This window comes from Callionymus lyra, chromosome 5 (genome assembly GCF_982586985.1).
Source record: "Callionymus lyra chromosome 5, fCalLyr1.hap1.1, whole genome shotgun sequence".
NCBI lineage: Eukaryota > Metazoa > Chordata > Actinopteri > Syngnathiformes > Callionymidae > Callionymus > Callionymus lyra.
Window position 1 is genome coordinate 15,029,490 of NC_141822.1, and position 15,611 is coordinate 15,045,100.

At 36.9% G+C, this 15,611-nt stretch overlaps 1 protein-coding gene across 5 annotated transcripts in view; it reads right to left on the reverse strand.

The window, feature by feature from the left end:
- vav2 (vav guanine nucleotide exchange factor 2) overlaps positions 1-15,611 on the reverse strand; it is a 184,451-nt gene that overhangs the window by 126,363 nt on the left and 42,477 nt on the right. For all 5 annotated transcript variants that reach the window (XM_087791086.1, XM_087791085.1, XM_087791084.1 and 2 more), the window contains exon 2: positions 2,359-2,475. In XM_087791086.1, coding sequence (XP_087647212.1) covers positions 2,359-2,475 — 117 coding nt within the window. The remainder of the gene's footprint in view (positions 1-2,358; positions 2,476-15,611) is intronic.

Here is a 15,611-nt window from a genome sequence, read left to right on the forward strand (position 1 = left end):
TCAACATCATGTTAAGATTAATTTATCCAAACTCGCGCATTAGCATCTAGCACCAAGGACCCAAGATCGGCAAGCTTAAAGGGAGGTTCACGCAAAATTCAAATTTCATGGCAGAAATGTCTATACATTCGAAGGAGGCTCAATTTCTCCTCTTCCAAAAAAACACATCAAAAAATCACATAAAAATACCTTCACCCTGCTCGTATGTAATGTAATCATGTTAATGTTGTATATAGGCTTTGACATTTGAATTTTTTATGAATTTTAATGAAATAAATCTATATTTTAAGCTTGTTAAGCAGATTCTCGGGGTAAATCTTGCGTAGTTGGATTTTTGGTGTGTCTATTTTAGTCCAAGATAACTTGCAAACTTCATCTGGACACACATCTCTGTTAATAACTCAATGAATATACGGAATACTCCGAAAATAATCCTGATCCTTAGTCGATATGAGTGAGTGAAATTTGAATTTTGAGTAAACTATCCCTTTAAAAGAACCATCCAGACGTGTGATTTATTGGTCATTTTCTGGCAAACAAAACTTCCATTTGGAAAAAGAGTTTGTTTAATAGTTAAAATGTGAACTTAAATTATTTAATTCAAAAAAAAATATTCTGTTGCATTATCTGTATGGGTATGATGCTCACTCTTCTCTGATAAATAGTGTCTACCTCATCTTCCAAAATATAAGACGATTACTCTGTTTATTATCGTTTATTTTTGCTGTATTAAAACAGGACAAAAATAATTAGCAATGTGAAAAAAATAATTCAAGAGTAGTAAATCATTGGGAGTCTTCAATTTCAACAAAACTTTAAATAGATATGTTACGTCACCTTCAATCTGTCATATTTACAGGACGCACAACAACCATGTAGGGTAAATGAAATAAGCAAAACAATATGATTCAGACTTTCAAAAGGTCAAATTACCATATACATTTTTTTTATTTATTAGGCTCCATGGAAATGAACAAGCAAATGTAATCAACCTATGTAATAGCCATGTTTTACACCAACACTAGAGGAAGAGAAACAAATCCTTGATTTATCTGGTGGTGAACAACTACTCTAGTTAAGAGACTTTTTTCTGTGGAATGGAAATGAATGTTACAGATAAGAGACCAGGCTTTTGTTCTTCCTCTGCGAGGCATTCTCACTATTTAAATGTATCCCACATTAGTGCGGATCTACCCAGTTCGATTTATTATAATGTGATGTTCGTCCTTAATGGAAAATCAATGGTGAGACAAGCCCACCGTCGCAGACACCATACAGAAGCAATTTCCAAATTGACATATGGAGGACCTGTGTGATTGATTCTGACTGGAGATTTTAATATCATTCACTGCGAGCTCATTGACTCTCAGGCATCGTCTTGCGGTTTATCTACGAACTGCCACGAGCCCTTGTCGCCTCTTTCTCCTCTCAGATTCTTTTTTTTTTTTTCAAAATCCCAAGCAAGGTTCACGTGTTGAATCAAATTAAATGTTATTACAATGAGTAATGACTTCTCTGAAATACATCCTCTCCGTAATCAATCACGTCGGCCGAGGTCTTGCCTCTTTTCACCAGTAAAATATTTAATACATTCTTTCTATCGAGGAAACAAGCAACAGCTTTGCAGGGGTGTCACAACAGCCCGCTGTCATCATCCATTCAATGACATCATATAATTCATGTTTTTATGTTTCAACGGCCGATCAATCTTCCCGCAAGAGCGCCGGAGAACAGACAAGCCATTCAAAGAGATTAAAAAACCGGAGAGAAAAATGTAATGCTGGAAATATATTGATTTGACCTATTGACAGTTTGGAGTTTGAGTGTAATGTGTGCAGTTGGTGATCGTCGTGCAGGGGTCCCCCGACATTTTTTTGTACCACAGTCCGGTTAAATGTCAAGATTATATTTACAAACCATCGTTCAGATAGAAAATAAATAAAAAAGTGCCCATGTAGAAAAGAATACACTGGCTATTGCTTCGTCACTCTATGGCAAGAGACCAGGTTACTGACCCTGAAGTGTGAGCACCGGATGCTCATCCAGATACTGTGCCAGATAATAACTTTGAACTGACTTTAAACCCCGATTATAACACCTTACAAATCTTTCCCAGCTACAAACATCCCCATTCAAGAGTCAACCCTCAACAGTACTTGAGAAAAAGCAATAAAACGAAACAGAATTTTTAAAGCAAGGTCACAGAAACGCCTAATTTCTTTAAGCACTTTTATACGTTGATGACCTCGAGGAAGCAACATTTTGGAACAGATATCGACAATATCCACGTAAAGGGCGAGAGGATTTTCGGAAGCATTTTTGTGACAATCAATAACATGATATAAAAAAAAAGCTTACCTTGCCGAAGTCCCTGACGTCAAAGAGATCGAAAGGCTCGAACAATTCGCTGTTTCGAAGGCCGAACTTGTCGTGGCACACCTTAAGAAACGTGCGGATGTTCTTCAGACATAAGAACTAAGAAGAGAGAGGAGAAGCAAAGGTTAGCGATTAATCCTGATAAGACTACTTGAGTCAACAATATGGAAATACATTTTAATGTAATTTTTCAGGTTTGTTTAATATCCTGGGTATGGATGGCTCCAAATGTTACCCCACATAATTATTGAGCCCACGAAAAAAAAAGCTGACATTATCACCCTCTGATACAGATAAAAAAAACAACCCTAAAGCGGAGCCAGTTTCCTGACCTTAGAGATCTACAGACGACCCCTGGTGAGCTGCCTACAGCATAAAAATAAACTGTCTGTTGAGGTAAAACGACGGCTTCACACTTTAAGGTCCAGGTCACGTCTCTAGTGGCTTTAATGGAAATCCATAGGATGAAAATAATTGCAATACCACACATGTTAAAATGATGTATTCCAAAAGATAAGATAAGGTCTATGTTGGAACAGTTACATGTATAGCTGCAGATACTTCTTTTTACTTTGTCAAAACCATTTTACAACAAAATAAAATATAGCATCAAAAATAAATGTTTCAGTCCAAGATAGTCCAAGTCTTTTGTGTGATTGAATTCTTTGAAAAATATCAGTGGAAAGATCAAGGCCGATAAAGAACAATGTGACATTCGTGTTTGGAAAGTTTCATCCCCTCTGTGAACCGAAAAAAATATCGATCAGGAACTACAGAGTTTGAGTTCAACTTTGGGGCATCAATGTTCCGTTAGGCTCTGAACCCATCATCTCTGCTTCAAAGAACTTGAAACTTAAATGTGTTTCTTAGTTTGACTTTAAATGCTAGTTATCTTGACTTTTAAAGTATATATTTTAGTGAGTATTGTTTTGATTGTTTAAGCGCTTTGTGACCCTGGTCTGGAAAAGCGCTATATAAATATAAATTACTTACTTACTTACTTACTTGTATGAATGAAACAGGCCGAATAGAATTTCAGAAAAGTCTTTATGAGGTTATGTTTTGACGAGCATTGATTAATGTGACTTGTCCTTCATATCTAGGCCAAAAGCATTACTGACATGAATACTTTGGAGTTTTAAGTGCCTTAAAACAGTCGCTACTAGGGACGTCCCTTTTTGGGGGAATACCAGAGAAGGTTGGTTTAATCTATAAATCTATATAAAACGCGTCTGTCTGCCTCATCTTAAAGGGATAGTTCACCCAATATTCTAATGTCACTCATTTTCTACTCACCCTCGTGTCGACTAATGGTTAGGATTATTTTCAGATGAATCCATTCCTTTTTAGATTTACAGGCAAAATTGTCAGTTCATTATAAAGTAGCGACTGGTGGTTAAATATCTCCAATTTCTTTTTCCAAAATGACACACTTAAATACCCAGAGTACTTTCTGTCTGTGTTCACGGTCCGCTTAAAAAAAAGTTAAAATATAGACTTGTTTTTTTTCGTGTGTTTTTGGACGAAAATGAAGACAAAGATAACCGAGAGTCAGTCGCTACGTTAAAATGAACATTTTTGTCTACAACGCTAAAAAGGAACAGATTACTTTAAAATCCCGACCCTTAGTTGACATGAGCGTGAGTAGAAAATAAGTGAAGTTGGAATTTTGGTCGAACCTAACCTTTAATAACTTATAGACGCGCAAAAACGCTCAATGAAATTGGTTAAAAACAAGACGACTGACCTTCCATTCAAGCATAAGACGCTCAAAAACATCACATTTTTATGTATTTTAAGCACAGTATTTGGCATAAAATATATATTACTGGAAATGTGTTCATTTTAAAAGAGAGGCAGAAGACCCCCATGGTAATTGAAATATGTCCAATTTGGATAACATTCATACTGTAATATATGTTAAATAATGATTATTTCCATTATTTTAGCTAATACAATTTGTTGTTGTACAATTTTAAGACATTTGAGCAACGCCAGGTCTGAATGATGTCAACATGGACCGACGTACCAATATAATGTATCAAGGTTTTTAAATTTAGTTATAACTATGTTTCTGCCATATTTATTTTTGTAATGGGATCAAACAAAAATCGAATGTATTACGATGAAAACTGTTAAATTACCTTCATAACGGTTTTCTTTCTTAACACTTTCTTTTATGTTCGAGAAGTTTAGCCTCGAAGACACGCTGCTTATAATTTGATTTGTTTACCGCAGAATATCCATCACCTGTTTGACAGGACTGTACAGGGGTCAGAAACATACGCGGAATTAAATGGCGTTTTGTTTTTAAAAGACGACGCAAACCAATACTAACGGTCACCAGGTCAACCAGCTGTTGCAATTGACCGATTCCACCTCCGATATACTCTTGAGATGCATTAGTAACTAATGTAGAATCCGAACACTATAAGGTATTCCAAGCACAAAGAGCTCCGCTGACTCACTCATGCGTGCAGATGTGTCCAGACCGAGTGTCAAGGGTTCGCACACAAGCTTCACCCGCCAGTGAAAACATCCCTGATTGGCTCAGCCAAAAAATGGCATTTGCAGTTGAGCAGCAAAGGTTATCGTGTTTTCCGACCGTTTCATTCAGAGGAGAGCATGAAAAAAAAGATGTATTCCGATGCTGCTGATAGGAGAAGGTAGAAATTTGAGTCACAAAAGAGAGAGGGGGGGTTCTTTGGTTATGGATCAGAGGACAGGAAGCGATGGCAGACATTTTAATATATGTGTAGAGATAAGAGAAGCAGAGCTGAGCAGAATTTCCATGATAACTTCCAAGTCCCAATTCACATGATCACGAGCATAAAAAGGACAACACGTACCAGTGTACGCCAAATCTACCGCAAATGTAATTTTCAGCAGCATTCTATTCATCTTTTCATCTATTCCGTGCCTAATGTTTTTTTTTATCCCTTTCTAATGCTGCTATTTGTTTCAGTTCCTTAATGGCGCTTTCCTCTGTGAGCGGAAATGGAAATTCAATTTTAGCTTTACGAGAAACACATTACAATTAAAGTGAATTGAAATGGCCTTTTTTTTGTTCTTTTTATGATAGGAAAATGGTAGAACTTACCAAAAAAAAAAAAAAAGATAAGTAGCAATGAGAACCCTTGCGATGCAACTTCTGTCTTCGAATACATTTTATAATAAAGTAATGTTAAGTGTTGAATTCAAATGCACAGCTTAAACCTTTGTCGTCGTCAAGGGTTTAAAAAATGAGGATTATTTTTCCTCCAGGAATATTTTTTATCGGGTAGTAAAAGCCAACTCCGGGTATTGTTTCTGCATAGAATTCTGGCAATTCTTGTTGAGATTTTCACAGAATGTATATAAACAGATCAAGATTTTATAATTGATGTTTTAATGTTGTTCCATTTTCAGCCAAACCGTTCAAAGAGAAGTCATTTTGTGTCTTGAAATACACATACAGTGAGGCTTTTATGCACAATTTGGAAAAATTAGATCTAACAATTTGGACTTGGTCACACAATTTTCACAAAAATCAAAAGGGTCATACATTATTTTGCAACTGTGAGCTACTTCAAGGGCTACAGTCGGTTTGGTAAACACTTCTGAACTAACTTATATATACAGTATATATTACTATAGCTGATCTACTATATTCCTCTTATACACTATTGACATCGTTGATCATCCAATGAATACCAACAAGAACGGAAACACAAAATCAAACAAATTAAGATGTATGAAAAATAGTTTTTGAACAGGCCCGAGGGCTACTCCTTTAGCGTCGGGCACCACGTTGGTGACCCCTGTGGTCCATCAGAAGAGACGCTTGAGCAAGTTCGTAGAAAACCCTGGTGATGCGCCAAAAAGTCTGCAAGGAATTTTGAGACTTGGATGACACTTTAGCCAAGGAAACGATAGGAACTAAAACCCTACGGTCTGCAGCCTGTTCAGGGTTTAAAAGCAAAAATACCAAGAATTTTATCGTGAAATGCTAGATGAAGTTGAAGAAAATAAATTTGACAAATGTCGAATTATATATATACATATATTATTTATCCGTTTCTATACATTTGGGGGAAAATTGGAAGTTATTTCAACAAGAATTACCAAAATAAATGTTTTGGAACACCCTGTAAGTACTTTAACCTACTAACAATATCATTTATTTTGATTGACCACTAAATATTTAAGCATATTTTACCCACCAATACTTGAAAAGGCCTCAGTTTGCACTTAATAAACAGAAATAAAAGGGGTAAAATGATAAAGAATCGTCGACGTTGACCGTGTCGCGGTTGAGTCGCAGACATTGTACACAAGGTGGCTCGTGCGCTTCGCTGAAGCGACAGCTCTGATTCGGGCTTCTTTCAGTCAAGAGCAAACAACTCTTAAAAGAGGTGAGAGTTGCTGTCACGGTGGCGGGGAGAGGGGAAGAGGGATGTGGGCGGTGGGGGGGCAGAGGAGAAAGGAGTCAGGTAACAAAGACCTGCCTCTTCCCCGACAAGTCTTTGGAACGCATCACTCCACATCATCTCTCAGACAACAGCGCATCACTCCTGTGGGAATGCTGTGGTTATCTACACGTGCTCCGACACGCTGGAAGCAAAACACTGTAAATCTCACATCTCGCTAATGAAAGGTCGTGAATTTGGCATCGACAAGAAAGTGATGAAAACAACAAGCGTTGAGCAGAAAAAGCGACGATTAAAGTCGATTAAAACAGTGAAAGAATATGAACACAAAGACACGTTTATTGTCACGAACAGATGGTGGAGAAATATTTAAGCACAATTTTGAAACGGCAACTGCTGCTGCTCATCAGTCAGTAGCTCTTCTTACAACACAGCACATGCTGTTGAGCAGTTGTCCTTGTTTTTTAAGGACGGCAGAATAAGAAGGATTTACGAGGAAATCCGACCAATAAAACATGAGGCGAACTCTCAGCAGGAGAGGGAGCAACAACATGGACCAAGCTCCACTCCACGGGAGCCATCGTGACCATAAGCAAAGGTTGTCTTAACCCGTTTCCTGAAATGTTGTCAAGACACACACACACACACACATACACACACTTGCACACACCTACATTAAACCAAAAAAAAAACTGCAGGGCAGGTGATGATGGATGCTGTTAACACCAGCCGCTGTTAATGATCCCGCAGTCTGGTGTTGATTACTTTCAGGACAGATTTACTGAATAACAAGTTTCACACGACGGCTACAAAGTGCTGCAGCCTCTTATGTTCTGCATATTGTGTAAATAGAAAAGTAATTGAAAATATTACGTGCGTTCTTGTAAGAATCAGTCGATTTATTTCTCATATTACAACGTCTTCTAAATGCTTTGACTGTGGAGATTACATTTTGTTGACCATAACCACACCCACTCTGCTGTGATTGGTCAAACATCAAGGTTCATCACCACGTGTCATCAATCCCGGAAGTCTCCACCTCCAAGGGAATGATTGTATAAACAAAGCGGGCTGTGATTACAGCTGACTGGAGGAGGAGTTAAGCCATTTAAGTCATAATGGACTCTGCTCTTGTGAACTCTCATTGACCTCCCAGATTTTAGAAGGGGGAGAACTTTATAAAGTAATAAGTTCAAAACATGGTCATGATGAGGGATTTACTGCATCTTGAAGAGGAAGACTTCAACATTTGAAACATTAGATTGAGTCAGGAGAATTGTTTTCCCCATAAATGGTTACATTGGCCATGATTATGACAGTGTTTGTTATGTTAATTTGCTTGTATTATTGGTCGATAGTTTGGCGTTTGACTATGTTGGTTTAAATTAAAGTTTCTGAATTTCTAAATCAACCCCATCTTATTGAAACTTTTAAAAAAAAACCTCTGCATCGGAACAATTTCCTTGTGCAAGTCGTCTCATGCACACAAAATACACCAACAGTATGTCATTTAGGATTTGCTCTTTTAGTTTATTCCAATGAGCTTTTGGGACCATCTCACCTTACACTCCATAAACTCTCCCTACTTTTTACACTTTGATACTTGTCTACACAGACTTCCTCTTTGTGTATTATCTTATTGTCTTAGTATAGACAAAATGTTTGAATAACTCCAAAAATTTCCCTTTTATTTAAGTTGTTTCACAATGTTGCGTTCATTATTAAATACAGTTTCAAAAGAACCCGTTTGGCCGATAAAAATACAGGAAAAAGTTTATTAGTATCGAAAAAGATTAAAAGTCAGAAAATATAATAATATAATCTATACAACTCCTATACTACTAATTTAGGGTTAACTAAACTAGCAGAGAAACATAAAATATACATTTAATTTAATTATTTTGGGATTAATAAAAAAAACCTAGAGGACAAACACCAGTAAACTTCAGTTTCCGACCAAACTTTGTGGCATCTGTTGACACCCAGATTGGATTAGTGATCAATGTAGCTTTCCTACCTCTATCGGGTCACCCTGATGTCTGAGTTGGTGATTAGAAAAAAGCCCATCTCTTGCAAATTACAAACGACACTGTATGAATTATACATAACTCTGCTATGCAAATGTGTTAATCTCATCCTATTAGCCTTAAAAGCCTGTAAGCGGGCAGGGATTGACCAGTTTAGAATCGTCTACAACCTCGGGCACACGCCACAGATCTGCTTCATTAGCGACGTTCAAATATGGAAGTTGAGAAAAGCCTCGTTGTTGAGGTTCATCTACATTACAAAAGAGCAGCAGAGAATCAACCCTTAACTAAAAAAGTGAACGCCCCAGTGATGCTTATTTCATTACATAATACATTGAATGATCCATTCCTCCCTCCAAGAGTCTAGATTGTATTTTATAAAATAAACTCAAATTTTAGCGTATAAATGAATGATTTATTATTTATAACATCATCATTGTCTATCATAAAATTAATGACCAGTAACCAAAAAAGTAAATTACCTTAAGCTAACATTTAACTAAAAATATTTGTGGATCCACACCATTAACCGGAGCTTCGACAAAAAGTATCTCTCAACTCCAATTTCTTATATTCTCCTAAAATGTAATTTAATGTATCTTTTCAGCTATTTTGCCAACAGACAGAAGCCAATGACCTTATAACATCCTTTACGGAGATAAACGAGCTGAAAGATTGTATAAGTGAAATTCTTTGAAAGGCTCTTCATACATAAGATCAGAGTTTGAAGAGCTAGTGACCATAAAAGTACAAAGTCTCTTTCGTGGAATAAATAAACTTTTGTGTTGAAATAAATGGTACTTAATATATCTCTAAGGTACAAAATCTTCTCTAATGTAGAAGCCAAAACAAACTTCTTTAGCTTCTTATATGTTTGAAAACACAATTTCTCCATTTTTTTTTAAACAAACCATGAATGTACAAGATAGTGAGTTATAGAATAGTAATAAATATAATTTATTTATGACAATGTATTCATCAATAAAAAGACCTTGAGGTTCCTCTTTTCGCCGGCAACCGCATAGTGTTTTCTTTATGTATTGTGCATTATTTACTTTATGATAGTGTGACAGGTGCCATGAGTCTTCTGGTCTTTTATCATGGAGCACGACTGGCATCTGAGACGTGTGCAGTTTATCAAGGGAAGAGGTGATGTCCTCAGCGTCAGCTCGGTAATAGGTTTATATCTATTAAAACTTCACAAATACAACATGTTTCACTTCTTCCCATCGCCACGACCTGAATCAATGCTGAGGCTTCAGGAAAACCCTGGAACATTTATAATGGTATCATAAAGTCAATCGGGCAAGAAGGTCAGTGTGACCGACTAAGAACCAGACTGTCTTCAGCAATCCTCACTAATCTCAAGTGCTCTAAAAAAAAGAAAAGCATCTTTAAATTTGTATTTAAAACTTTTTATTCACCAGCAGAAACCACATAATTCTATACCAAAATTTCGATCCAAAAAATAGCGAGTTTGTGTTTTATACTGGTTGAATAAAGGCAGACAGAGCAGAGGTCCGTGTGTGACGTCAGAGCAAAATTTAACTTTCAGAAACTTTAACGATGACACAAAAATACATTTAACAAGTGTTGTTTAGTCATAACACCATTAAACACTTTTTTTTAAATTATATTATAGATTATAATAATTAAAATAACTTTGAATTAAAGTAAAATGTTATTTCAAAGGTTAAATATATATTTAACATCAGCTTTTAAACCTGATGTTTGGACTTATTTTTAATTTAAAACAAAATGTAAAATTTAATTTAACACTGGCATGTACTGGATATTGCATGTTGCTCCAGGTTGTTTGAGATGTTAATGCACTTCACTGTTGATTGTTAATGTAAGCTTACATTTTTGTTAATATTTTTAAGAAACACTTTCCTACAAACACTTTCACATTTGATTAGAGAAAGTATTTGCTCATTTCTTTGCTTTAAAAGCCAGAAAAAGGGTTGTTTCTTTAAAAACATACAATACAATATATCCTTGTTCCTTCAGAAACCCAATATATCGCAATATATCGTATCGTCACACGCAAAATTATACGTATCGTTTCAGAGGATTCTTGCCAATACACAGCCCTAGTTGCAGCAGTGTGTTATTGTGTGTGAATGGGTGAATACATGTACTTGATAGAAGTCGCTTTGGAGAAAAACATCTCCTAAATATACTGTATATTATATAAAATATTTATGGTACATTCATAATAACATGTTCCAAAATGTCAAAATGTGAAGTATTTTCTTTTAAATAAAAAGAAATGATTAAAAAGAGGTTAATCAAAATAACAAAAACACATTTTAAATAGGTGAATACTTGTGCTCGCTCTAGCACATTTTTCGTGAGCAATTCATTCCACCTTCTCTCCTGACCATCTTTGAAAAATGATCTGCCCACAAGACCTGAGGAAACTAATGATCCCCACCCCAACAAAAAAAAAAGAAAACTCTTGCATCATGAAGTTCTCTGGGTCCAATCAGGTAAAATCAGATCAGAGCTGTATCTAAGCAACAGGCTTCACTGCAGGTCCAACACACAGCGTTCGCACTCTTGCTTATTTCCAGACTTGTGGTCTGACGCATGTGAGAAGAAGGTCCGCTGAGAATCCCAGACACCCACGAGATCAATGACCAATGTAATTTATGGCTTGAGGCTAAAGAGAGGATGACTGCATCTATCTTTTTTTTCTGCTCCTAACTAAAGTGTGGAGGTGCAAAACATGCTTATATAAATATTTGATAAACAATTAGCAAAATATTTGTGAAGCAAAAACAGTCCTAAAAAAATATTTTCATCAGATGAAATATAGCTTAATTAAAGTTTGAAATGTTTGAAAGTAGTTGAAAATGCTATGATTGTATATGTTTGTTTCATACAAATTAAAAAAAATGTTTATGGTTTGAGGTGAACGTTTGTTAAAACAAAAACAGGAGAAAATGGTCTAAATGTAGTTGAAAACATTGTGATTGTATGTTAGTAATATATATATAAAAAAGGAAAAGGAATAAACTGCAGGATTGTTTGAAAACAAAACTTCAAACTGATGCAAAAGGACACGGTTAGACTGTAACAAATAAACAAACCAACGTTTGTGGTATATCCATTTGAGAGCACAGAAGCTTTGAACCAATGAAAGTACCCTTTAAAAGTGAGCAACAAAGTACTTTTGTTCTTCTGGGGGGATCAAGGTTACGACGATATGGCACGGTTACAGCAGGATGTTTGTCAGTGTGTCTTTATCTTACTTTAAGTGGATGCTCGGGAGGATGCAGCGCTGTGGTCTTGATGGCCGTGATTATCTTCAAGGTGACTGATGCCATTAACATGGAAAACAGCCTGTTAATTACTACCTCTGGGGCTACAGTCGTCCCATTTTAATCATCATAGTTACAGGGCTGGAACAACAATTACGTAATGCGTTCGATTAATGATTAATTAATAGAACAGAATGAAAGGCATACAGATAAATCAAGTATATTTTACAGCATCTCAGATGTCGGTAACACTTTACTTGATCTCTGTACCTCGTTATAAATACATTTATGATCAGTTATGATGAAGTTAAAGCCGTGTATAAACACTCGTAAATGATCATTAAGTTTAACAAAAAGAATCACAAGACACTATGAATAATTTTATCTTTAATTATAAGGTCTAAGGTTTTATAATATGTTATTACTTTCAGTTACTCAGTGATAATGTGCACAAAGATAATAAGTAGATTTTACAGCACATTCTGGCGGTCGTGCTACTATTGCCATTTTTAAACTATACAGTTCCATCCTTACTCAACTGGACTCAACCCCTGCTATCTCCTTGTAATGGGCAGGGCCGATATAACGTAGTGCCACAGAACTAATGGGCAATGGTGTACTGACATAAGTTCTGGACCTCGTCTACCGAGCAATTTTTTGGACCGACATACTGTAATCCACATCGCTATGTTTTTGTTATTTTAATGCCATTTTTTTTTCTACTGTTAGGATTTGGTTCTGGTGACTCTTCAGTAACGTCACTTTCTGACCAATCAGTGGCAACTCATCGTTAGTGCTGGCTCAGCTCACTTGGAACCAGAGCGAAAGCAGGTACTAAAAATAGTACCTTCTTGTCCGTACCGTGCTGGTGGAAACACAACACAAAAAAAGGGTCGAGTCGAGACGAGTTCAGTTGGGCTAAGCGGGGCCGGTGGAAAAGAGCATTGATTGAGACGACCTGATTCTGGCTCATGCTTTGGAGCATAAGAGAGCAGCTACTTCACTGCAAGCTATTGAAATTCAACACAGGGTCCAAGCTTTTGTGGGCACCCGAGCTTTGTCCAACATGACAAACACTTTTAGGGCCAGACCTGGCTGTTGACTTCCCAGAGTTGCCATGTGGATGCCGGGCTCGTAGTACTCGAGTGTATCCCTTCCCTCCAAACAACATGTCTTGTAAAGATAGGCGTTAAAGAAAGTGTTACCCAGAAGTTTATTAGACAAAGACATAGGCGGCAGGTGTTTCCGATAAACTCCAGACAACAAGCACTAAACATGAACTTTGCTTAACATCTCCAGATTCCTTCCCAAATACTTGATTTCAAATGGAGACACAGCCTCTGCAGTTTTGTCACTTCCTTGCGAGACAACCCTGTCAAGTGTCTGCCAAAAGAAAAGGCTACCGTGGTTACACTTCTGCCTGACAGCTTAGGGTCAGTGGATAATGTCCTCTGTCACATTCCATCACACTGCCACATATTTTTGGTCCATGTCAGCCTCTGTAACCAGCATTACACATTCACAACAGACTTCCTCTTTAGACCTCGACACAAAATTACATCGGAAGGCTTGTTGGAACTGTCCTTTGTGATTAATCACTGGTAGAATAAAAGCGTTCACTCAGGGGAAACTAAATCATGAAGGACTTATGTGGTAGGCTGATGTGTTAGGCAAATGTGTGCGAGTCGACACAAGCCATGTATCCACAATTAAATGTTTTTTATTAACAAAAAGTTCTGTAAAAGTTTCAGGCGCCGACACAAACTACTGGGAACGAAACATTGTTGTTCACATGGTAGGGCTATATGTGGTGTTGTAGTGCTTTCACAACTAGTAAACAAATATGTGTAGCAATTAATAAAAAAGGAATTTGAGATAGTACTATTGTGTCACATGGCAAATAGAACTATTGCACACTCACCAGAGGACTCGCAAAAAAAACAGGGGCTGCGTTTTCCAAGATCTCTGCACCACTGAAATTGCATTTGTTTCTATTTTAACCACATCAAGTCGTTACAGCGCGTCCTGGGAATTCACAAAATAAAACAAAAAGAATTTGACGTTAAATAGTTTTTGCTTCATACAATAACACGTCCCTGTTACAACTGTCTCGCCTTCAAAATGCTTCAAAATCAGCTGTTCTAATTGAAAGCTGGTTGATCCAATGATATATTTCAGTGCTCCAACTTCAGCTAGACCTTCACCAACATCGCTTTTGTGACTGTATAGTGTTAAAAAAGTTGTAAAGGTACTATAAAGGTCAAAGCAGAGACAAAATAAATCCTCTAAATATTTATGTTTGTGACGATCGTTACCACAGAACGTTGTCTATTTTGTCCGTAATGGTTTGCAGCTTATTCTAAGAAATTAACTTTGTTTTAATTTCTATTATATGTCAGCAACTGTTCTTGACCATTTAAGAGTTCAATGGTTGCGCTCTGTAGCCCTGTTGATTATTTAGATTCAAGGCTTGTGTTATCGAGTGGTGAAAAGGTCGTCAAGACCAAAAGGCGAAACCAGCGGTATCAAATCTATCGACTCCTAGATGCGATTTTAAAAAGCTTTGGTCCCACAAACTTAAAATGGCATGAAAGGTCAACATAAAACTTCATGCTGGGTTTTATTATCGACCATCTTATCCACTTCAGATACATAAAGAAAGCCTAAAGAAAACCATGTATATCTGGACAACAAAGAGTCGGAACATTTTGAGAAACTGACACTTCTATACACTACTATACACAACTATACACAATTATACACAACGATTAAAATACTTTTATTCTTAATTATATTTTACTTCACAACGAGCTATGCTAAAAAAGATACTGCACCATTCAGGTATGTACTGTACTTGTACTCACTATGAGTGCTAAAGCTTCAGTGTGGTCAGTTCACACAGCCATGTATTTAAAAAAAAGAAAGTCAGCCAACAAAGGACACAAGGGGAGCCTTGTCAGGCAGATATAGAAACTGTGGGGCACAGAAAAATGCGATCAAACGTCCAGGTCTACGTTAATCCTACTTGCCAGGAAAGGAGGGAGGTGAGAAGTGCAGTCAGTGGGGAGTAATGGAGGAGAGTGGAGGTTGGTTACCATGCCGCTGACAGAAAATGTTAGTTTTTTGTTTTTTCTTCATGCTGCTCAGGAGGTGACGCCAAGGCTCTCTACAAGTCTTCACACTGGCAGTCTGGCAGACCAGCCACGGGAGGAAAACCTTGGGAAAGATCAGAGCGAGCTGCCTCGAGCATGGAGAGAGTATGTCGCTTCCTACTTTAAAATGTACTTTTAGGTTTTGATGATTGCACAATATTGGACATTTAAAACTGCAGTGCATGACACACTTTGCTTTTGTATTTTTTGTTATATTTTGTTTGTTAAAGTTCAAAACATTAAACAAGCACGTACATTTTGTGATGCATATCTAGCTTATTTGGTAAAAACTCAACATACTAGCTTAATGTGGCTGTGTTAGTTTAATTTGTCGCTTATTTTGTCCTGGAAATTGAAAAAAAAAATCCAAGGACAAGTGTC